Source organism: Eutrema salsugineum, unplaced genomic scaffold, assembly GCF_000478725.1.
Source record: "Eutrema salsugineum unplaced genomic scaffold, Eutsalg1_0 scaffold_10, whole genome shotgun sequence".
NCBI lineage: Eukaryota > Viridiplantae > Streptophyta > Magnoliopsida > Brassicales > Brassicaceae > Eutrema > Eutrema salsugineum.
In genome coordinates, this window is record NW_006256908.1 from 7,972,647 (window position 1) to 7,997,836 (window position 25,190).

The 25,190-nt window shown below is 35.8% G+C and overlaps 5 protein-coding genes and 1 long non-coding RNA gene across 6 annotated transcripts; 2 read left to right on the forward strand and 4 right to left on the reverse strand.

Annotated features, from left to right (window-relative positions):
* Window positions 1-1,904: 1,904 nt before the first annotated feature.
* LOC18027058 lies at window positions 1,905-2,696 on the reverse strand. Its single transcript, XR_002896569.1, has 3 exons — window positions 2,622-2,696; window positions 2,303-2,380; window positions 1,905-2,198 (listed from the first exon to the last, which is right to left on the reverse strand). It is a non-coding gene; the product is annotated as an uncharacterized LOC18027058 (long non-coding RNA).
* A 4,704-nt stretch (window positions 2,697-7,400) lies between these two features.
* LOC18027059 (transcription factor GTE1) lies at window positions 7,401-9,948 on the reverse strand. Its single transcript, XM_024147930.1, has 9 exons — window positions 9,830-9,948; window positions 9,267-9,392; window positions 8,978-9,190; window positions 8,732-8,809; window positions 8,377-8,592; window positions 8,201-8,299; window positions 8,027-8,085; window positions 7,792-7,942; window positions 7,401-7,693 (listed from the first exon to the last, which is right to left on the reverse strand). Exons 1-9 carry the CDS (start codon window positions 9,845-9,847, stop codon window positions 7,502-7,504), a joined length of 1,152 nt encoding a protein of 383 aa, XP_024003698.1. The 5' UTR covers window positions 9,848-9,948; the 3' UTR covers window positions 7,401-7,501.
* A 625-nt stretch (window positions 9,949-10,573) lies between these two features.
* LOC18027061 lies at window positions 10,574-11,461 on the forward strand. The gene has a single exon (XM_006410583.2). The coding sequence runs from the start codon at window positions 10,574-10,576 to the stop codon at window positions 11,459-11,461; it is 888 nt and encodes a 295-aa protein (XP_006410646.1).
* Window positions 11,462-12,245: 784 nt separating this feature from the next.
* On the reverse strand, window positions 12,246-14,818 carry LOC18027060. Its single transcript, XM_006410585.2, has 6 exons — window positions 14,048-14,818; window positions 13,801-13,919; window positions 13,134-13,709; window positions 12,776-13,043; window positions 12,495-12,685; window positions 12,246-12,387 (listed from the first exon to the last, which is right to left on the reverse strand). Exons 1-6 carry the CDS (start codon window positions 14,816-14,818, stop codon window positions 12,264-12,266), a joined length of 2,049 nt encoding a protein of 682 aa, XP_006410648.1. The 3' UTR covers window positions 12,246-12,263.
* Window positions 14,819-18,565: 3,747 nt separating this feature from the next.
* LOC18027062 (CLAVATA3/ESR (CLE)-related protein 42) lies at window positions 18,566-19,049 on the forward strand. The gene has a single exon (XM_006410586.2). The coding sequence runs from the start codon at window positions 18,702-18,704 to the stop codon at window positions 18,966-18,968; it is 267 nt and encodes an 88-aa protein (XP_006410649.1). The 5' UTR covers window positions 18,566-18,701; the 3' UTR covers window positions 18,969-19,049.
* Window positions 19,050-22,089: 3,040 nt separating this feature from the next.
* LOC18027063 (receptor-like protein EIX1) lies at window positions 22,090-25,023 on the reverse strand. The gene has a single exon (XM_006410587.2). It carries the CDS (start codon window positions 24,948-24,950, stop codon window positions 22,215-22,217), a length of 2,736 nt encoding a protein of 911 aa, XP_006410650.1. The 5' UTR covers window positions 24,951-25,023; the 3' UTR covers window positions 22,090-22,214.
* Window positions 25,024-25,190: the final 167 nt, after the last annotated feature.

Here is a 25,190-nt window from a genome sequence, read left to right on the forward strand (position 1 = left end):
CGGTTGGCACGCGCCAAATTTTGTTAATTGTATATCAATTAGATTGATGTATACAGTTTATTTTAATAAAAAAAATACACGGAACAAACTAGATTTAATAATTTTTCCATTGAATTAATGACCTCTCTTCGCATCATAGTTATCACCATTCAATATGATTGGTGTTTGAATAAGTCATGTTCTGAAGGATGAGATCAGAGTCTCTCATCCATATGAGCTACTTTATATTATTTATGGGAGCTTTACGGGTCGTTTTTTTTTTTTTTTGGGTTGGATCATCTTTGGAATGAAATAAAATCAAATTAACTTGTGTTAGAGTTTCGAAGGAGATGGTTTGATCAATGATTATGAGATCATTGTTTATATGATACTATTTCAAGTTGTTGTAATGTCCCTTTTATGCTCATGTTTATAATTGCATCACATGCTGAATTTAATTACAATCACAGTAGATTTCGTAGTTTTTTTTTGTCAAGTCTGTTTTTCTTCTAAATGATTCGTTGGTCTTATTGTGAGTTAGATTATTAATTTTTACTTGGTAACATCTGGATGTTAACTCTATTTTCTTTACGTCTGGCAGACCTTAAATCTTAACCACTCAACATCTCCGTGAGTGTTTTCTTCTTCTTCTTTTTTGTTGCACGAAAAAATGAGTTTTTGTTTTTGTTACATAAATTTACAATTATGAATTTTTTTATTATTGTTATTGGAGTCTTAGAGGAGACGTTGGACTGTAGGAGTTACTATATCTACAGTTAATGTTCATCTACATAAGTATTTACGCACATGACATGTATCTGATATCGCCATGTGATGTGAGAAATTACTCTTTTTCTTTTGTCGACAATGTATGAAAATGACTTCCTTAGACCACCACAAATACATCATTTGCGTCATTATAATGTTTAGAGTAATGTCAAAGCACTACTTGACAAACATTTATAACAAATCAAAAGCTTATAAGCATATATGTTGGAGGTATCTATAGAAAAAGATATCAAATAGATATCCGAAAACATTTGTTACTACACTTTGACTAACACTAGAAACTGATTTTTAGAAGGAAAATAATTAGCAAAAGATTCCCAAATACTTCAGCAAGGATCTACAAGGGGAATCCTCTATGAACGTGATGTTGATATAGACCTTGTAAAAACCAAATATTTGATAACTTTTACAAATGAAAAAAAAAAAAAAAAATAGGAACATGTGGAGAATGACAACTAGAAGGTCTTAACCATGGCATCTGATGTGGTAATTGTACTTACTCGACAAAAGGCGTGGCAATGACTCACCCTATCCACTTCTTTTGTAGATAACTTGTATCATTTTTAGTTCAGAAAAAGGTCCAAAAATCATATAACTTACTTGTTCTTGTCAGTAGCCCTAAAGCTAGAATAATCTCCAAACTCCTAATAATATATTAAGAGAAACCATTGTTATTAATAATAACAGATAATATACTTTAATCTAAACTTCTTTGTCAATGTGGGTCTTTGGAAATTGACGAAATGACCTTTGTTCAGAGGAATAAATATTCATCTATGATGAAAATGAAATTGAAGTTGAGATAAACATATGTGCAGATTAGTGCTAAGATTGGCCTCGCTCTCATCTTTGTAATAAGTTTAGCAGATTTTCCATATTGTCTCTTTGGTGTTGACACATTCGTGTTCGATACTGTCGTAGGATGAAGTATGTCGATCAAACTCATTACTTAAAAAAAAAAAAAAAAACTCTGTTATAGACAACTCTGAGGCTCAAACATTTCGTCTGCAGCTCAGAGTCAATATATTTTTATATCGTTTCATATTGATATTTTTTTTTCTCATACATTGTATAAGTCTTCTTTAGATGTACATCTATCTACATTGTGCAATTTGTACGTTGGAAGCCAAATGCGCAATGGAACTGGAAGGTGTCTCTAATTTAGATTGGTGTTCACCAAATTCATTTGTTCCTTGTTGATCAATAAACAGAGAGATGCAGAGGAAAGAAAAGAGATTCAAGCTTTCTTAGCTCTTTTAATTAAAAGCTTTATTGATTGCATCAGAGATTTCTCTCCGTCTTTTCGCATCGTTCTTGTTGATCTCTCCATTATTGTTGTTGTTCTGCGCGTTTGTTCCACCAGAGCTCTTGTTAGCTGCTTTTAACGCTTCGTGCACAAACACCTTCAGTCTCCACAAAGTAACATCAGTCTGTTCACAAAAGGAAGAAGACGACGAAAAAAACCGTTAAAACCAAAAATTTGATGCAAAACTACAACAAAAGAAACTGGATCAAGGAAGATTTTGGTGTTTACCTGAACATCGATGTCAAGCTCCACTTCTGGAGCTCCAGCCGGATTTTGGTGTTTACCTGAACAAATTTTGATATCCTCCTGAAAAATCGTCACAAAAACCGGATTATAAAGGAAAACAATCAATCAGAGAGGAAATTGCAGAATCTCGTAAGATCATAATATTTCACAGACAGGGCGTGTAGGTACACCAGAGAGACATGATCAAACAGTGTTAGAGAGAGGGCTAGAGAGAAAAGCCAGAAGCTTTGAACACAGAGAATACTTGAAGAGAGATAGGTAAAATCGCAGGTTTTTTTTTTTGGGTTTATCTGTATCATACCGTAAATAAAATAAAATATCAGATTCCAACAGATTATATTATGATATCCTCAAAATAAGAACTGTTTTCCTGGGCTTTTGTTGGGTATGGGAGAAGGAGAATGGAAGCAATTTATAGGAGAAGAGAAGCAGTGGCAATCCCCTTGGCTTCTTCCACTACCCCCACAAAGAAGAAAACTCTCTTCCACCTAATTGATTTACATTTAATATTTTCAAATATGTTTATACATTTACACTTAATAAGAGACTGTAAAATTAGATATTGAAAGTGTACATCTACATATTTTATAATTATCTAAGAATCTTTTATCTATTATATGGTACCTATATTTTATATAAGCTAGATGGTTGTTTATATATAATCATTAACCATATATCAATCTTATAATGATAGTCCTTTAAGAAAAAATCTGAAACATATCTAATGATTGTGGATATGGGGACAATTACTAACAATACAATACATGTCTTTTTGGCATTTGCGTGTCATTTTTTTATGTTTTTTTTTATACGGATAAATGACTATTTTGAAATTTTTATTATTTATTTGTGTACGATACACTAGCATATACATCATATTATACAAAGGTAAAAATGACAATATTTTAAAATAAATATTAAAGAATTTTTAGAAACTTGAAAAAGTGATTCTTTATGTACGATACACAAACATACACGTCATAATGTAAGGTAAAAATGACAAAATTTTAAAATAAATATTAAACAATTTTAGAAACTTGAAAAAGTGATTCTACATGTAAAAAACCCTTGGAAACTCATATTTTTTCTTTTAGTACTGATTTATAATATTTTTCTTTGGTTCAAATAGCAAATGTAGAAACATAAAAAAGTTTCTAAAAACATACTAAAAATATGGCAAACAAAAAAACGGTCTTCGATGCAAGGCGCTGGAAATAAACTAAAGAGACATTCTAGCATGGTTAAGTTATCCTAAAGCCATCGTTGATCTGGCTGACCGATATACAATTGGTGATGTCTATCCCTTGTAACACTTTCCGCCATCAACAGTGCATATTGATGAGCCTTAACTGATTCACAAACAGTATAGTTTGAAAACATCACATTCTTCCAACATGAATTGGTAGCAGTGGCGGAGCTAGAAATTTTTTTCACTGGGGGCAAATAGAGATATATATGATATTCTTAGTGGGGGCAATGACACAAGGCTTTGGAAATATACATCAATGTGGCTCCGCCACTGACTGGTAGGTATAAAGCTTGTTCCCTCAAGTAAATGAATCGCTTGAACCAGCTCATTCCTTTCCACGGTGAAGATCATTCCTTGTTTGGAAATTGGAAGTAATCAATAATTTGAGGACAATTGTTGAATGATCAATTACAGTCTATAAAATCACCTAATTTCAACTAGTATAAAATTATTTGAAAAAATAAAAAGAAAATCATGCTGATTTGACTTAAAACAGATAATATCGTATTAAAACTATCTCCAACCCTACTGCAAATTTCATTGCAAAATAGAGTTTGGAGCAAAATTATCTCCAACCCTATTCCAAATCCCATTCCAAAATGGAATAAAAAATGGAGTTACTCCATATATGGAGCAAAAAATAAAGTTTCTTCATATTTTTTTAAGTCATAATTCCATTTTGGAGTAAAATAAAAGCTTACATTGGAGTAAAAAAGAAGCTTACATTGGAGTAAAATACAATTCTATTTTTGAGTTATTCTAAAATATAACTCAAAAATAGAGAAACATATGGAGTCATACATTAGAGATGCTAATGTAGAGTTTTCAGGATAAATAATTTTGAACGATGGTTTCACGAACTATGGTCAACTAAAAAAAAAATTTACATCAGATTTGACATTTTTTATAATTATTATAGAACTATGAAATGTGACAAAGCAACCCACGGGCCAGTCGAGAGTTTCGTACTAAATTCGAAGGTCAGTCCCAACAGTGTTACCCTACATGCTACATTACGCCACGCGTCGTGATTACCATAATTTCATGGTCAAATGTTGCATTTTTCATTTCTTTTGTGGCTCAGCTTATCCTACGGGCTTTAATCAATTCCCTTTTTAAAGAACAAAAGTACACACACGTTAATTTTGTTATAAGAAGTTTGACAGGGTATTTTGTTTTTATACGATAAGAGATTTTATGCTGATGTAGTGACATACTTGTTTGTTATGAGAGAAATATAAGAGATTAAGGTCAAACGAATTCAAGTTTGCGTCTCACTATATCCACTACAATTAACACGGCGGATTGTACATTTAAAGAGATTAAGGTCAAACGAATTTGAGTTTTTAAAAATTATATCGAGAAGATGTATTTTATATCGTTGGAGGTTGGTGTCGGTTATTGGCAGTTGGACCACGTCACTGACACGTGGCACACATTGTCCTTTTCATCGGTTTTTTTAACTTAAGAAAGTTATGGGTCCCATCTTTCTGCTGACCTACTGACAATCGATTGTTAAAGCTTTTACCCGTACGATTCTTGGTCCTGCTTACTTGTGACTCGTCGCAACTTTTTGTCGACAAATCCTTTTGTTTCTATATTTTAATCTTCCATTTCTTATTTTGTTTCATTTTCAATAATCAATCTCTTTTTTAATCTACCAGATATATGAACTACATATGAAAATTAAAGGTGAAATTGGTCTCATCACCTAATCTCTGAATATTGAAATTAGTCTAAATAACGACATATCTTTGAGCGTATCACATAAACAACAATATAACAATATTTTTTTGTAACCCGCAAAAGTCATGTGGGCTCAAGTAGTAAATGTTAGCATATGTTTAGATAATCATGGCTATTTTTTTTGGTAAAATGTAATAATCATGGCTATTTTCCTCCTAATTACTGTAAATACGTGACCGATTCCTACATCATTTATTCGCTAATAATGTTTAACAACTATAAAAAGGAAACCGTGTCAATGTCGCGTTGATGAATGATATACGTATTTGCTTCATCACATGAGAATCTTTTAAGGTAGGGAGAATATTTGATGTGTGTTTACTACGGTTGGCACGCGCCAAAATTTGGTTAATTGTATATCAATTAGATTGATCTATACAGTTTATTCAAAAAATAATAATAATAATAATAATCACATGGAACGTATTACATACTAGAGTTAAAATTAAATACCTCTCTTCGCATCATGTTTACCACCATTCAATATGATTGATGTTTGAATAAGTCATGTTCCGAAGGATGAGATCAGAGTCTCTCATCCATATGAGCTACTTTATGTTGGAGCTTTTCGGGTCGTTTTTGTTTGACTTTTTTGTTGGTTGGACTCATCTTTGGAATGAAATAAAAAATCAAATTAACTTGTGTAAGTTGTGTTAGAGTTTCGAAGGAGATGGTTTGATCAATGATTATGAGATCAATGTCTATATGATACTATTTCAAGTTGTTGTAATGTCCCTCTTATGCTCATGTTTATAATTGCATAATCACATGCTGAATTTAATTATTACAGTCACATTAGATTTCGTAGTGTTTTTTTTTTTTGTTAAGTCTGTTTCTCTTATAAGTGATTCGTTGGTCTTATTGTGAGTTAGATTATTAATTTTTACTTGGTAACATCTGGATGTTAACTCTATTTTCTTTACGTCGGCAGACCTTAAATCTTAACCACACAACATCTCCGAGAGTATTTTCTTTTTTGCCAGAAAAAAAGGAGGTTTGTTTTCGTTACAGAAATTTACAATAAGGAACTTTATTGGAGTCTTATAGAAGACGTAGGACTGTTGGAGTTACTATATCTACAGTTAATGTTCATCCACATAAGTAATTCACGCACATGACATGTATCTGATATCGCCATGTGATGTGAGAAATGACTCTCTTTTTCTTTTGTCGACAATGTATGAAAATGACTTCCTTAGACCACCACAAATACATGATTTGCGTCATTATAATGTTTAGAGTAATGTCAAAGCACTACTTGACAAACATTTATAACAAATCACAAGCTTATAAGCATATATATGTTGGAGTTATTTATATCACATAGATTACTATACAACTTTGACTAACACCAGAATCTGATTTTTAGAAGGAAAATAATTAGCAAAAGATTCACAAATACTTCAGCAAGGACCTACGTGGGCTAAAAAGCGAAAGTACTGTATCTACAAGGAGAATTCTCTATGAACGTGATGTGGATATAGACCTTGTAAAAATCAAATTAATGTGGAGAATGACAACTAGAAGGTCTTAGCCATGGCTTCTGATGTGGTAATTGTACTTACTCGACAAAAGGCGTGGCAATGACTCACCCTATCCACTTCTTTTGTAGATAACTTGTATCAATTTTATTTCAGAAAAAAAGTCCAAAAATCATCTGACTTACTTGTTCAGTTGTTCTTTTCAGTAGCCCTAAAGCTAGAATAATCTCCAAACTCCTAATAATATATTAAGAGAAACCATTGTTATTAATAATTACAGATAATATACTTTTCTAACTTCTTTGTCAATGTGGGTCTTTGGAAATTGACAAAATGACCTTTGTTCAATGGAATAAATATTCATCTATGATGAAAATGAAATTGAAGTCGAGAAAAACATATGTGCAGATTAGTGCTATTAGTTAAAAAAAAAAAAAACTCTGTTATAGACAAGTCTGAGGCTCAAACATCTCGTCTGCAGCTCAGAGTCAATATATTTTTATATTGTTTCATATTGATTTTTTTGTCTCATACATTGTATAATTCTTCTTTAGATGTACATCTATCTACATTGTGCAATTTGTACGTTTGAAGCCAAATGCGCAATGGAACTGGAAGGTGTCTCTAATTTAGATTGGTGTTCACCAAATTCATTTGTTCCTCGTTGATCAATAAACAGAGAGATGCAGAGAAAAGAAATGAGATTCAAGCTTTCTTAGCTCTTTTAATTGAAGCTTTATTGATTGCATCAGAGATCTCTCTCCGTCTTTTCGCATTGTTCTTGTTGATCTCTCCAGCATTGTTGTTGTTCTGTGCGTTTGTTCCACCAGAGCTCTTGTTAGCTGCTTTCAATGCTTCTTGCACAAACACCTTCAGTCTCCACAAAGTAACATCAGTCTGTTCACAAAAGGAAGAAAAAAAACCGTTAAAAACCAAAAAAATTGATGCAAAACCACAACAAAAGAAACTGGATCAAGAAAGATTTTGGTGTTTACCTGAACATCGATGTCAAGCTCCACTTCTGGTGCTCCAGCCGGAAAACTCGGGTTGCTCTCTGATACCATTTTTAGGGCCTTAGACAAATCCTCAGGAGAGAGTCGACCTAGAGCTGCAGAAAGTCCCTTCTTTTCTTGAGTAGACAGTTTTCTGTTCATTTCAGAATCCAACGAAAATTTCAGTTAAGAACATTCATTTAAGGGTTAAATGACTAACTCAAGAGATTAGTTGTACCTGCATCTCTGAACTACTGTTTCCCGGAGTCTCTCGAGCTGCAGATCGATCTCATACAGCTAAAGATACGAGAAAAAAAAAACAAAAAAACTGATCAAACCTCGAGCTACTGTAGTATAATCAATGGCCTGAAACAGAGCAGCAACTAAAAAAAAAGGTTTTGCGTTTGCTTACTTCGTTGCTCAAGTCCCTAGCCTTGTCCGCTTGAGCAGCCTCCAGAGCAAGCTTCTTATTCGCATGGTCCTGAGCTTCTTCCTCTGCTTGTTTCTTTTCCTGATCATACCAAAGCAGTTCAACACACCACTGACATTACAAAGACAATACTTGGAAAAAATGAACATTTGATGTACCTCTTCGACAAGTTTAGGCATTATGGTAAGCCATCTTTCCTCAAACTTCTCCAATACAGCTTTAGCCATCACATAGACATCTTCTTTTTCTTCGTTATATTTCATCGCGTTCTTGAAAACTAGCCTAACATCAGCATATATCTCCCGGACATTGTTATACTCCGAAGCCTCCATTTTAGTTTTGATAGTTCCTAAGTCCATTGGCTTCTCTATAACCTGTTAAGTAATCCACAGAAGCTATCAAGTTTTATCAAACACACTCATTTCAGCGAAATTTCATGGAAGCCTGGACTTCGACTTAACCATAAAAGTCAATTTGGCCCACAAAGTAAGATAGCAAGGTTTGAATCTGAACCTTGTGATAATCATCGAGTCCAAGTCCTTTAACATCAACAGGTTCCATAAACGGCCATGCCCACTTGTGTTGAGTAATCTAAGAGGTACAAGAAGACGAAAGGTTCAAATACTGAGTAAACAGTATAACTTTGGCAAACTAAGGAAGCATTACACAAAGTAATCGAAGATCAGGGCCTTGAATTTTTATCATCATCTGAAAAGCATATCATAAAAAGAAAAAGGGATACTCTTTTTTCTTGCTTGCCTGACGAATAATAGTTGCAAATTGACGCATAAGTTCAGGGCTGGAAACATGTTTTCCCTTTGATTTTGCTTTCCCGGCCGAGTTACACTTGGAGGTGTTTGGTTGAGAAATAGCAACCTTTTTCCCGCCCGAGTTACTCTTAGAAGTATTTGTTTGAGCTGCTCCATCTTTGGTAGAGTAAAACTGTTCAACCTCCACAACTCTTTGCTCAAGCTGCACTCCAAATATATCGGTTAAGAGACTCGAAAATAAGAAACTAGTGACGATGCCAAGTAAAAGCAATTGTCACCTGATTCACTCTCTCGGTTATAACATCAATGCGTGTCCCAAAATCCTCGAGCTCACTTTCCCCATTTCCATTGAAAACTGCAAGCTCTGTATTATCGACATCGCAGTTCGGGACCACAGGTTCCTCCTAAATAATGACAGAAACCAATCAAAACAAACACAACCTTCCATGCCTTAAGAACAAGCTTATCTTCTTATGTTCTTTTTGGGTAAACTGAAATTTAAAAGATCAAGCTTGTTCTCGTAATCCATCATCTCCAGACTCCAGGCCAAACATAATCCGATGAATTGCATCTCGTTACAATAATTCTTACTGAAAAATTGAGTCGATATACCATTCTAGTTACTTATAAATGCTAAAATTGAATAAAGTTGGAGACTTTCTGACTACCCTGAATCTAAAAATAGGTGATTTCTCGGAAGAAGAAGAAAAACACAGGTAGCTTATCAGATGGAACAAAAGGTAAACCAAAATCAATTTATGAAAAAATATGGTATTGAATCCCCAGAAAAAAGAAAAAAAAAAGATGGCGGCAAACTATATGATGAAGTAAAATTATGTACCTTCACATTTACGGACATTGGAAAAAGGTTGTAATGACTCACGAGAGCTTTCGACGGTTAGGAGACAGGTCGGAGGAAGAAGAAGAAGAAGACAGAAGGAGTCAGCAAATCCATTTTTGCCTTGTTCCCCGGTTTAGGGTTTAGAATGAAAAGGCTCTTCAAAATGTGGGCTTCTATGCTCGGCCCATTAATTAACTACCTGTTTTCCTTTCTTAGTTGCTGCTTTTTGTTTTTTGCCAAAAACATTTGCTGTCTTTTTCCATTTTTTAGATTAATAATATAGTAAATTTCAAATGATAATGTACAAATGACTTTTATCATAGTATTTTATTTTGGCAACCTCTTCCTTGCCAAGAACTTAACATCCTATGGTCCAAAAAACAGAACAAAAAAAAACTTTTTCTGTTATTTTATTTTTGGTCAAGATTCACAATTGATTTGATTATCTTGACGTACCTCACAATTCACATAACACTGATAAGACACTGATTTAGTATATTCAAATATTACCTTGTATCTTCTTCTTCAGACCGCGTATGTATTAAGATTCCAACATGTTAGTCACTACTTCTCCACGCCGCCATAGACGTGCTTCCCACTTCCTTCTTCCCCATTTATATATATCCGGAAAATTCTAATTAGTTTCAACCCTAAAAATCTCACCTTTTTGATTCATCAGCAGAAAATCTCACCTTTTTCCCTCACCATATTTAATATATCGTCTTAAATTTCTTGAGTTTTGTTATGTCTCCTCCAGCCTTGATTGTGTTCGAAGATGGTTTAACCAAGAAATGGAGCAACGACGAGTGGCAGGGTCTCAGTGTTTATCCCGGAGAAAACCCTAACCCTAACTTTAATTTCTTGGTGAAGAATTCGGCTCTGCAGAACCAGCTGACCGTTTCACCGATGATCTCGCGCCCATCGGTGAAAGACGAAAGCTTCAGAATGGTCTTACCTCTGGCCATGTCTCCACCAAGAGATAACGCCGTGCCGCTTCCTGTTCTTCCCGAGCCGATGATGAAACCACGAAAGAAGCTTGGCAACCAAGAAACCATGCTTTCTCTACGAAAATCTAGGGATCCCGAGAAAACCCTCTACTATGGAGAAGAAGAAGAATTCAAGTGCAATGCCTTCTGTTTATCCCTCTCTGGATTTGGGAAGCAAAAACCTATGAGGTCGCCAAAAAGCGAGGATTCTTCCATAAAGAAGAAAATGATCAAAGTGTCATCGTTCTCAAACTCCTCTGTCTCGCTAAGCGCCTCACTCGAGAAATTCGAGTGTGGCTCATGGGCTTCAACAACGGCTTTGACCCAAGGAAACGGCCGATTGTACTTTGATTTACCGGTGGAAATGATCAAATGTGGAGGTGGAGATATGCAAGAACCAGTGAGCTCAGGTTTCTTCTTCGACAAGGAAACGAGAGGTCTAGCTTTGAGAAGCGTTCTAAAGACAAGTAGTTCTCTGTCGGGAAGACAACAAAGAGTTTCCGCGGAGACGTCACCGCAACGCCGTGTCAGATTTTCAACCACGACCTCGGTTTCGTGCCCAACTTCGCCTAGATCTTGTATCACCCCACGGCTGCTTAAAGCTAGAGATGACTTCAATACGTTCTTAGCGGCACAGAACGCGTGAAACACACACACACACACACACAAACGTAAACAGAGCACTAAGATTTTACAATAATACATGTTTGTATCTACGAATGATCGGTCTGTATATAACAACTGAGAGAGAATGTTTGTCGTCTATTTAGACTTGAGTCTCTGAAAGACTTATGATTATGAGCTTTTGAAAAAGAAAAAAAAAAATCGATCTTTCATCTTTGTTTCAAACATTAATGCTCTGTATATGTTTGTTCTGTTTTTCAGCTTAATCGACCAGTAAAATTTGATCGTCGTTTCTTTGATCCCAGTCTTTATAAAAAAATAATATATATATATATATATATATATATATATATTATGATTATGAGCCATTGTTTCACCTTCGCATCAAACATTAAGCTATGTTTTTGGCATTATTTTCCATCCTTTTTCACTTATGTTTTTCGGAAAATATTAGGTTATTTTTCCGTTATTGTTTTAAGATTAATACATTATACATACTAAAACAAAATAAATAAACGGTAATTACTAAATACTAAACCTCGTACAAACTTGATGGAAGGAAGTGAAAAACATATGTAGTAGTATAGGTGTCTTTACAAGAAGAAAACTTCAACGTCAAGAAGAGAGGTTCGGTTAGTTATTCACCTATAAAGAGCATAGGTATGAATCTTGGACGCAGATCCAAAACGCAAACGCGCTCCAGCCAACTCGAAAGAAAACAAAGGAAGAAAAGAAAAGTTATACAAAAAAAAAAAAAAAAAACGTTTGGGGTAAGTGACATATATATCGTTAGCGTTTTTGAACCGTTGGTTATAAATATAATTTCAGGTTCTTGGATCGACGAAGACGCGAACAACGTCTAGGATCTTAGCACGACAAATCGGGCATTTCCCGCCATTACATTGTAGTTCGTTTGCACATCTGAGGCATGTGCACATGTGCCCGCACCTACATTAATCAAGCGGAAACGTATAAACAAAATCAAAACGTGAAAAAGGCGAAGTGAAACGTATTTGAAGTCGCCAAATTATATATAGGTGATTGGATTTTCTTACCTGTATAGAAGTGTTTCAACTAGCGTTTCGTTACAAACGCAGCATTTGCGTTTCAGGGGATTATCCCGGTGAACTGACTTTTGAAGGCTAGCGTTTACGTCCAAACACGTTTTGACAGAGTCTCTTAGCTCCGACATGTCTAGTTGGAGCTGTAAAATCTGTGATCTCAAATCGCTTATAATCTCCATATCCTGCAACATTTCCATGAATTCTAAACGCCAATCTCACCAAAACTAATCGTGATTTTTAGTGACATTTCAACAAGAAAAGAAGAGGCTCACAGTGGAATGAAGATTGTTCAGAGGTGTGGAAGCAACACCGGTGTCTTGAGAACTCCATGATCCTGCCGGTGAAGGCGCAAAGATCGGAGATGACGTTTGGCTCAAGTAATCTCTGACTTCAACTTCTTCTTCTTTATCTATGTCACATTTCTCTTCCTCTTTACCAGCTTCCTCAATCCGCCGAACCGGATTTGTCTGAACACGAGACATTATGAGCTTATCGATCTTCTCTCGCAAACCGCTCTGGAGAAAATCCGAAACCGTTCTACTGTATGATCAAGAAAGAACCGATTTTTAGGATAATATAAAGATGTTTTGAATAAATAAAGAAGAATCATTTGCTTTGATTTGATTTTACCTCTCAAGGAGTCTGCATATATCTTCTTTGTCAGATCGAGTGTTCATCACTTCCTGATACCGTGATTTCCTCAGATCTTCCCAATAAGTCCGAGGCCGAGCAATTTCTGTAAACCAGTCGTAGCTCATTTCTCCGTAATAAGACTGTTCATCCTCATACTCTTCTTGCTCTTCCCATCGTAACGTCGTTTCTTTTCTCTCAAGGAACGGTGTTTCTCGAGTTTCCTGTGTACTGATTTCTACCATGTTCGCGTCCTCGTTCTCCAGTTTCCGCGGTTCTTGATGAGTTACGCTGGTGATGGTCTTATCAGATTTTCTTTTCAAAGCTTCTGCTACTATGGTTTCTTGCAGCTGAAGGTAACTCATTTCTGTTTCATTTTCTTTCTTTCGTAAAATTGCTTCTTCTATCTTGCTCTTTCGAGGGCTTAACCGCTCTGTGGATGAAGTTTCTAGAAGAATACTAGTTTCTTTAGACTGCATGCTCTCGGTACTTCTCTCTGTTTCTACAGTTGATTGTTGACCTTTTTTCCGTTCTGCTTCAGAAGAGGCGTTTGCTGCGTTTGCCCTGAATTTTTCCCTGCGTAACGATTGAAAGATTGAGATCAGCAAAAAAATATGTGAGAACTTAACTCATGAATTTGTAAGAATACAGAGGTTCTTGATCATACCTTAGGTGAAGAACTGTAGAGCCAGGTTTGAGGCGATTCAAATCAGGTGTTTTTGCGCTAGACCGTTGACGATCTTGAATCACTAGGCCGCGTTTGAGACTCCTTAGCCGCAACATTGACTGTGTTAACAAGGAAAAGCGAGAGATTCTTAACACTGAAACTTGGTTAATTTTGTAACTTAAATAAGTTGTGAGTTGTTTTTGTAAATGATGTTGAAAAAATGGTTGGTTTCTCAAAATTCAAGTACCTGGAGGCGACCACGTTGAGGAAACCTAGAAACTGCGTTGCGTTCAAGAAGCGACTGCAGTTCACGGTGACGGTCGCGTTCCAGACGCGTAAGCAAATCGGAGAATGCTTGCCTTCCTCGGAGTCGCGGCGAACAAGTAACCACCGGAAAACTGTTTTTCTCCACCACCTGCGTTTTTATAATCGGCATGTCGACGGTCCCGCCATTATCGCCGGCGGTTAGCTTCAGTCTTCGTATAATGTCAGCGACTCGGCCCCATTTGCTCTCTCCGGAATCAGAAACCGAATTGAGAGTCTCGGATTCAATCTCCACCGTTCGATCAGGATTGTTCGATTCGTTCTCCGATTCAGATTCTCCGTCGATGGATGGAGCCGAAAGGTTGGTTTCTTCTTGAACGCTCTCTGTTGATTGGCCATGGATCGGCGAGTTTCCGCCGCTGGATCGATTCAGCCTCGCCTCCCATATCTGAACAAGAGAAGAAGCTCCTCCAAGATTGTCGTTTCTCTTGCTGTCGGAAAAGTTGTTCCTTTTTCTGGTTCGTGATTTCTCCGGCGAACCAAGACGGCTTTTGTTCTTCTTTTTCGGCTTGTTTCCGATCCTAGAATCGACTCTGTTCTGGGAATTCTCGTCGGAGATCGCCGCAGATTTCACTTGAGCTTTCAGATTCTTCTGGAAAACGACGTCGTCGTCGTTGTGCCGCCGGTTGCGATCTTTAAGGACAGAACCGAAGTTAGATCGTAAAGAGGCGATCTTTACCTGAGAAGACGCCATTCTTATGTATAGACGAAGTAATCGTCAACGATTACAAAGACGAGGACAAACAACAAAAAGACCCATCTTTGATTGGATCTCGATCTTAGGAAATGAAAATGAAATCAAAAACGTTTTCTCTCTCCAAAAGGGAAAGAAGAAAAGTTCGTTTTTGGATTAACTGAAAGACACTGAAAAAACAGAGCAACGAGTGGTTTTAGACTCGAAAGACAAGGTAACGATGAAGAAACAGAAATTAAGTACAACAGTGTTTTGTTTTATCTATTTTTATTTTTAGGAAGGTTTGCTTCTAGCGACCAGTAAAAAAAAAAAAATGCGAGTAATAGAATTGTTCTGTGTTTATCCTCTAAACTTGGAAACGTGTCGGAAAAAAAGAAAGAATTTAAAAACAGAGTGTAAATAAAAAAAAAAAAAAAAAGATTCGGACGAAGACAAGTATGCTGAGTGTCTCGAGGAAGCTTCTAAGACCAGCTCCATTAGCATTTCTTGACATTTTTTGGCTCAATATCCTAGGTAAAATTGATTAAAAATAAATTGAAAATCAAAAAAAAAAGAACGGATCGATCCTTGATTGAAGAGGCGCAGGAGACAGTCTCGTGGCTATGTGGAGGAAGGCTATTGGTTATTCAATTTAATAAGAGTGAATTTTTTATTTTAATGGGAGTAAATTTTAATGGTTCCACACATCACTCTTCAAAAAAATTATTAAAAAAATCTAAAGAGATTCAAACTGGGTTACATTAATGGAGCTGCTCTAAGGTGTGATTACACGGCAAATGCATAAAATTGCTCCTTTTAGGACAATTAAAAATGGTTTTCTGAAAGTATTTAGCGTCGGAAGTGTTAATTAAAGATTATTTTTTTTTTGAATAAATGTTAAATTATATTCAAAGAAAAAAAAAAACTGGTTCTACAACTTTGCCAATCTGTTTTTTGAAATTACATCATTCCTTTTAAAGATCATTTTACTTTACTAGTTAGTAGTTTTTTTGGGGTCAAGGTTTACAAGTTAGTAGTTATACTCCTAATTAGATAATTAATGAAGATGAAGGCGTGGAGGGTCCTAAAGCGGAGAGTCCAAAGGAGCCGTTGGGTGGATTAGCTGTTAGTGAATGGGGACACATTAAACTAGATTAACATTTGGATCAACTCTTTTTTATTTAGGTGAAAGTATAGTAGTTTGTTTCATTTTCATTCAATAGTTTTGAAAAATTGATAGCTTTCTAGAACACGATTCAGAGATTTTTTTTTTTTGCTAGCTCAGATATTATAATACTGTGGATTTGTGATTTAAAACTATGTTGTATAATGTTTAAACTTATAATGTAGAATGTTGTATAATAAATTGGAATTACGTACTAACTAATCGTCTAATCGTACATCTGTTTAAAGCCTACTAGAGTGATAACTGATAAATAATATTTCCTCTCATTGAGCTACATTAATTAAGAAGAAATCAAAATTATCTAACTCCATAACTCTAGCATTTATATCCTACATGGTCGCACATGTTGAGCAACGTGACACGACTGCAACCATGTCTTCACTTTATTTTACTTTCATTATTACATAAAACAATTTCTCTGTTGATCTGTTGAAATCCTTTGAAGAAAGAATTGAAGTGCCGTAAAATATGGGTGCGATCAACGATTTTCTTGGTTTCCTCGCTAATGACTTACACGAGAGGTGAGTCAGTGGTGATGGCTCACTTGGTTTCAAGGATTATTTTAGGAGGGAGATTGACTCCTTGTTCCCATGTTGGAATCTCTAATTGATAAAGGATGACTTGTGTGTTAATAAATATTACCAAAAGCTGGTCTCGGTTCCAGAGAAATTATAAACCAAAAGCTCAGAACATATTTGGAAATAGAAAAAAACAAGAGATGAGTAAAATAAAACCGATTATTTAACAAAAATTGTTTATATATAACCTTTACATTTTACCCGAAAAAACTGGTTATATATTATTCTTGCATTGTGTCATTGTGTGTGCATGTATAAGTTTGTGTACAAAATCATGTTTTCGAACTAGGTAATATTCTTATGTGGACTGATGGTTATGGGAGACCTTTTTTAAAGGTGGACTTGCACATTGGTGTGGTGTCATTTTTAACCATTCTGACACTAAAAAAAAAAAAACTACACATCTATATTACAATTCTTTTTTATGCTATCACGATAAAGTTTGTTTTTAAAAAATATATTAACAAATTTTTGTTACAAATATAAATGTAGTGAGATTACTTCTTCTGACTCACATCTATAGCCATTACTCTTCTGCTTTTGATGGCATTCTCATATGGTGTATTGCTCCCTCATCAAACCGAAAGCTCAATATCATTTGTAAGCTCTTGATACGAGCAATAGTTTATGAACTTTGGTATAAAAAAAAAAACTCAGATTTCAATGTACATACAGCTGAATTTTCGATGTAAGCTAGCTGTCCTTGATTAGACTACTATAGTACCATTCCAACACTCCCTGATACCTAGCACTCTCAATCTCAACTTCAATAATGGCTAATGGCAAGGTTCAAACCACTTTCTTAACTCCCCTCTTCTACGTACACCCCATTATATCTGTGGTTTGTACCTATTCTAGCGTATTGTTGGTTAATCTATGTGTTCAGTTTTATATAATATAACTGGTCTTTCAAATTAGCTATATATGTAAAAAAAAATGTATTAATGAAAAGTAAGATGTTTCATGACCCAAATTAACAAAATTGTTTTATATATATATATATATATATATATATATATTAATCAAAATGGTTTAACAACCTAAGCCAAAAACACAACATTCAGATAGATAATGTCATTTAAATAACTCAAAATTTTTTTTATTTCATTCAACTCGTTTTCTTTTGTCGGTCCATACTAACTACGAACTATATGCATGGACAGCATTGTTATTCATTATAAAAATATAATAGGTTGTAAATCTTTTTAAGTTGTCAAATGGTTTTGTAACATAATCACATAGCTAGTATGGTTTTGTCAAAAAAAAAACCTCTCTCTCCGACTCTTCCTCTTTTGTAATTGATTTGATTTCTACCTGTATTTGGGAAAGTAATCAAGTATACTCGGGAAGACCAAAAAAATCTTTTCACCAGTGACATAAAAAATGTCCAAATAAGAACATGACATCGTTAAATCTTGTCACTGAATAGACTCTTCGTCTTTTGTGGCTAATTTTCCATTAATATTCTTTTCTTGTTCTCTTTTTCTTCACCCCCATTTCCCTTTCTTTTTGTTTGAAATTTTTGTTTGTTGAATGTTGATTAGAACCTAGTTTAAGATAAAAAACAAAAAAAAACAAAAAACAAAATACTGTGGTCAGCTACTCAGCTTGTGTTTGTCTCCGACACCTCCAAATCAATCGGTCAAATGTGTCTTTTCCCCGTCAAAGTCGATAGCCTTCAGTTTTACCCACAGAATCAAATCTTTTACAATAGTCTTTTAAATATTTTCAAGCAGAGGTTTACGTTGAGTGTTTTTCTAAAACTGACTTCATATTCAAATTTGCTGTAATCCCTTTGATTAATGGGACTCAAAGTTTCACATTCACACTACAGACAAAGTAAAAAAAAAATCGTACCATCTTTGCTTTTTCTTTTATATCTCTCTTTTCTCTCGCACTTTCCACGCATTACTACACCAAAAGAAAAGAAAAAAAAACTGCATACACAATCTCACACATCTCTCTCTCTCTCTCTCCTAGCTCTAAGTTTACAGAAAAATATCAAAACTCATTTCTTGATCATTCTCAAGAGCTCTGCAATTCTGAATAACCCTCAAGGGAAAGAAACCATTTTGATGGTTTTGCCTTTGTTGTATTGATATATAACAAGCTTCTAATCTTAATATTGGTATAACATGTGATGAGATCTCCTTACATCATCATTTCACTTGTTCTCTTCTTCTTCCTTTCACTAATCCTCCAAACCCGTCAAATAAACATTGATCAAACTCACCGGATTGGCTCCAATGTTCAAGACGTCAATGATGTGGCGGTAACTTCGCCGGAAGGGAGAAGAAGAGAAGGGTTTAGAGTTCGGCGGCCGATGACCACATGGCGGAAGGGGAAGATGCTCAGTGACAGGAAACATGGAGTCCCAAGTGGTCCAAATCCCATCTCCAATAGGTAGAAATATATAATGTAGAGCTGCTTGTATGAATATTTTGCCTACAGTAGTCTAGTATATATCTTTCTTTAATTCTAAGGTTGTACGTACACAAGTTATCGAATGTAACATGTTGTCTGTTGATCCAAAGTTTAAATTTCCAGTTTTTTTTTTTGTTATAATTTCCAGTTTTGCTGGTAAGATTGTTTTGTGGGAGTTAATATGAGCAAAAAATAATATATACTTATAGCATCTTACCGTAAATTCAAGAGTGTCCAAATTTTGACTCCACTCGTGTGTCTGAACGAACATATTAGCAATCACTCGAAATGAATTTGTGAGAAACTATCAGCTTCCAGAATTTGTAATGAGACGCTACAGTGTATAAGACACCGTACCAATAATAGAACGAGATAATTTGACTGGATATTTTTGGTGAACCTTTTATTTGACTGAATATTAAACACTTACGTGAAGTTTTACATTCACTTTTTTTTTTTAATAAAAATTGGAATATATCTTATATTTTGTTCATTAAAAATCATAGAAAAAATAAATTGCAAAAAAATAGCAAAAAGAACAATTTAAAGAAGAAAATACATGTTGACTGGCCCCGGGCGGACTTTCTCTGTCGAAGAGAGTCTATTGCCACAAGCTTAATATATGGGTTTTGATGTAAAAAAAAAAAAAAAAAAAATACGTTCACATGCCTGGGGATCCCCGGGTTATATAAAAAAAATTGTATATACACACGCAGAAACATATATAGACAGACGTGCTTATAAAGGGTTTGGACCGCTTTCCACATTCAGTATCCTTTCTACTTTTATTATTTTTATTCCTACTAAATTCCCAATCTTCCATGCAAAAGAAAATACGTAAGTTTGATATGTTTATAAACTTCCTATCTAGCCATTCTATTTATCAAAACTTGAAAAATGAATTAAGCACGGCATAAAATCAAACTAGATTTTACTTTGACTTAATAAATTATAATTCTTTGTCAACATACGATATAGAATGAACCAAAAGACAGGAATTGCACGGACCAAAATGAACCGAAAGGGAAAAGACAAGAATCTAGATTCTTGAGATATACAAGAGCCAAACTTCGTGGGCGAATCCACATACTTATTAATTTATTTTCCTACCAGTTCAAAATTTAGTTTAGAAAATACGGCAATGATGTATGGTAAAGGTCTTTTGGTACATGTCGCATTTAATAATCACGAACCAACCATGCATGGATCCATACAAATTTAATTGATTTGATATAGTTATAAATATATAGTACTCGGTGATTTCAGAGGTCCCAAGCATACATGGCACATGCATCGCGAATCTGCATTGATGTTGTGTCAACGAAAGCTAAGTGATGATGAGTAGTACTGAATAATACTTCCTTTTTAGGGTTATTGTACTTTTGTTAGGGTTATAAAATTATCGCTATTATTATATATAGATTTCTAGTATATCTAGAAACTGGATCTCTCGATCTATATCTCTCAATGCAGATTATAGTTGTTAATAAACGAATCAATGCAATTAGCAGATAAGAGGTGAACATTCTGAGGTTATTATTTGGTTTAATTAGTTTAAAAAATGTCAAACTTAAACAGGGTTAATCTTTGATTCAGTTTACTCAGTTCGATTACTTAAGTTTGCCATAACTTTGATTGGAAACCCCTTTGATGTTTTTGTAACACCCTGATGAGGAAACTAATTGGTTTGGTTTGATATGATTTTTAATTATAGTTAATACAGACTGGCCTATTTATTTTTACGCTACAAATTTAATTAGTTAGAAATAGTTACTCCACATGAGTTTTGTCCTTATATTCTTCAAATCTATTTACTGCATGCTAAAAAGGCAAAAACTGGAAAAGAAAAAGATAAAAGAGGCAAAATGAAATAAAAAAGAAATCCAGAAACGGCATAGTTTTGCGTGTAAAGGAGGAGAAGACAGACCTGGCATCCAAAGTTGCATTGAACCATCATTTTCTTACCTTTTTAATTCCCATCCTAAATGATTTTAGATTTTTAATCCCTAATCCATTTTTTTAATTAGTAACGAACAATTATATATATGTTTTTTTACTTAACATTTTTTTAAATAGTGACGAATATTTGTTTTTTACAAATCATAAATATTTCGGTGACGCACTATTTATTGGAGAAAATAGAGAAGACAAAGTTAGAAAGAGTGAATAATGTAATTTTATATTTTAAAGCTTCCTCATACCCCATAAACTCATAAAGGCATAAACAAAGCGCCAAGTTTCAGCATTGAAGCTTATTCAAAACAATATTTGTTTTTAACAACCTTTTCTTAAGTTCCATTTGGCTTAAAAAAGCAAAAGAGATGGTACTAAAACTTTGGTTTTTCTTCAAACGTTGTGATTCAAAAAAAAAAAAAAAAGAAGAGTTAAAGCGTTACAGATTTTAGCCTTGGATATATGGCTCACTTGACCAGCCCGTTAAACTCTTTTCATCGTCAAATGTTTAACAGTCCAATCAACTTGGCTTACTGTGAGAAGAAAAAAAGTCCGTAACTGGAAAAGAAAAATCAAACCGAGCAGAAGAAAATCGTAAGATTTAAACCAAAATCAAATCACTTTTTGGTTACACAAAATAGAATTGAATCGAAACCGAACTGAACCACTCGAAATTACATCAAATCGAACTGAAACAAACCGAAATAGGATTGGAATTTGATAAAGCTGAGAAGAACTGTTCGAAACACCTCATCGTTGTTCTATTCTTTCTGTAGACGCATATCACAGTTTGAGAGTTTCGAGCTTCTCTGTCTCTATTTCCAAGGTAGTGAGTGTTTCTTCTTTGCATCGAGATTGGAATCTCTTGTTGATGTGACTTCCGTTGTTTCTAGACTAGTGCCTGAATCTTCCTTTTTTTGTTGGGTCATGGTTCGATCTCTTTCGACTGATTATGCTCAGGTTGCTTTGTTGAATTTGATAGCTCTTCTGATTTCTTTCTCACATTGATAAGCGTAGATATTATGAATGCTAGTTCCTTTGTGCATAGTTGTGGATTCTCTTAATAGGGAATTGCACAGAGATGGGAAGTGAAGAAAATGAAAAGAGTGCTCTTTTCGGAAGTTTGAATTTTTGACTCAAGTAAACACAAGGATTTCATTGTTCATTGCATTGATTTTTCTTAAGTGGTTACAACATCGTCACCGTAGATTTGATAAGTTTATTATTATTGGGGAATGACCAGGTACATTATCTTTAGCACCTTATGCTCAGTTAACTACAACAATCTGCTATTAATGTCTCTTGGACATTTTTTAGGAAGTGGTTTCCCACAGAGTAACTCATTTCCAATGTAAATAGACGGATCTTCAAACTTCAGAACCTTTGGTATGCTCCCCTCTAGTTTATTGAACGAAAGATTCAGCCTTTGCAAAGAAGATATTGCTCCCAAGCTCTGAGGAATGGCTCCAGAAAACCTGTTTCTTGATAGATCAAGCGTCTCTAAGCGACTGAGTTCTGAAATTTTCCCGGGGATGCTTCCTGCCATGGAGTTTCTCGATAAATTCAGGATTCGAAGGTAAGAAAGGCCCAAGATTTCTGCTGGGAATTCTCCGGTTATGTTGTTTCCTGAAAGATTTATGCTGTTGACAATGTCTTGGTATTCACGAGCTCTTGTAACGATGTAGACAAGATTCTGGAACACTTCGAAGCTTGTACCATGAGCAATGGCTGTGAGGTTGCTGATGCATTTTGGGATCGGGCCTGAGATCTTGTTTCCTGAGAGATCAAGAATGTGTAGATTCGGAACGCTGCAGAGATCATCTGGGATTTGACCAGTGAAGGAGTTACTTTGCAGACGAAGCATGAACAGAGAAGACAGATTTCTTAGCCATGATGGAAGTTTCCCAGTCAGCTTGTTTCCTCCAAGATCAATGTTCGTAAGGCCAGAGCAGTTCTGAAGACTCTCTGGTATTTCACCTTCCAATGCATTCTGGTTCAGAAGCAAGACACTGAGAGAACGTAACACACCGAGAGACTCTGGTATTTCGCCTGATATGTTATTTTCAGACGCGTCAATTCCCCAAAGCATGAACGAACGGTGCCAGCATTTTGGGAAACTACCAGAGAAGTGATTGTTTCTTAGAGAGAGGATTTGCAGGCCGGAGACTTCACATAGAGACGACGGGATTGTGCCTGTGAAGCTGTTATGAAAGAGGTAGATTTTCTCCATTCTTGGCATCAAGACATCAATGTTCAGTGGAAGAGAACCCGAGAAGTTGTTCTCGTAAAGTCGAAGCTCTGTTGCGTTTGTTGACCAGAGAGGAAAAGGGCCGTCGAAGTTGTTGGAGCTCAGATCAATGGTGTTTAACTTTGGGAACACAAGCTTTTGAGGTAATCTTCCTTTGATTCTGTTGTTTGCTAGAATCAGGTAAGTTACTTCAGAAGAGATTCCTGAAAACCAGCTATCTGGTATTGTATCTGCAATCCCAGTGTTTCTGAGTGTGACAAAGTTGAGTTTGGTTTGCACTTGAAGCCACATTGGGAACGAAGGACCGATTTGGCAGTTCTCAATTTGGATCAACTCAAGTCTGAAAGGAGGAATCCAGGTAGATGGCAACTTTAAGACAAGAGATCTGTTTGGTTCGGTTGTGAGGCGGATGCTTTTCAAGCTTCTAAGATTCACGAAATGAGACTTCCCCATAACACCTTCCCATGTATTCGCCATCAAGTTCAGATCCTCAAGCTCACCAAGCTTCCCCAAGCTTTCTGCGATTGCCCCGTTCATGGTGTTGAAAGAAAGATCAAGTTTCTTCAGTGACGCCATATTTCCTATCGAGGAAGGGACCGAACCCGTGAAGGAATTCGATGAAAGATCCAGAATCTGCAGATTCCTCAACGCTCCAAGCGACTCAGGCAATGTCCCAGCTAACTTGTTGGAACTAAGATCAAGAAAGACCAAGCTATTGCCTTTGTTTCTGGAGAAGGCGTCGAGAAACCCATGAATTTGACCATTGAGCTCATTTGCAGAAAGGTCTAGATACTTCAGTTGAGGAAGATCTCCAAGGACCGATGGAATCTCGCCCTGGAGTCCCAGATTATTAGACAGATCTAGTGTCTCTAGAAGCTTCAGGTTCTTGAACCCGGAAGGAATCGAACCCTGGAGAAAATCCCATCTGAGGAACAGCTTTCTAAGGCTGGTGAGACCAAATAGCCAGTTGGGTATCGGCGAACTGAGAGAGTTTTCAGACAAATCAAGAACTTCAAGGAGTTTAAGATTCGCAGACGAAGACAACGAGAGAGGTAAGTTCTTGAGCTGAGAATTGAACAAACGCAACTCCTTCAGCTTCGAGAGTCTACTCAAATCCTGTAACCAGGTTTCACCGGCACCGCTCAGATTCACATACCCCATGTTGAGGTAAGCCAGAGAAGAAGACAGACCAGAAAGCCACCCGAGGTTGCTTGCGCGCAAAGCAAACGCACCAGAGTCACTAAACGACTCAGCGTACAGATCAAGAGACTCCAGCTTCGACAAGTTGCCAAGACTCGCCGGAATTTCACCAGAAAACGAGGAGGAAGAAAGATTCAAGTACCTTAAAGTAACGATGTGGCCGATAGAGTCCGGGATCTCCGATCCATTGAAATCATTTGAACTCAAATCCAGATAGCTCAAGAACTTGAGACGGGTCAGAGAGGAATGTATCTTACCCCGCAAGCAACTTCTTTTATACTCATCGGAGTTAGCTACTTGACTGGGATTTCTGAGATCAATCTTGATAACCCTGCTTGTTTGGGCGTCGCAGAGAATACCGTTCCATTTGCAGCAGTCAGGTCCGGACCAAGAAGAGAGCCGACCCGAAAGATCGGTCAGTGATTGTTTGAAGGTGAGAAGAGCTTCTCGCTCGGTGGATATGCATCTAGGACTAGTTGCTGCTGATGCGAAATCAGGGTTTTTTAGAAGTATGATGAAAACAAAAAAGGAGGTGAAGAAGCTTGGCCTGAGCTTAAGGTCCATACTTGAGCTATGTTTTGTTGGTTTCTTTTGTGAAACGTTCTAGATATATATGTGGAAACACGCAGACATATTAGACCAGAATTATATATAGTTACAAACTGAATAATGTATATTTCTACGTGTATATCTGTAACAAATACGAACGCGGCTTAGATTAATGTATATCATATTTAAATATGAATAACAAACACGTGCTGTTAATGGCTGGCTTGCATCAAAGAAAGTGCAATTAGAGATATT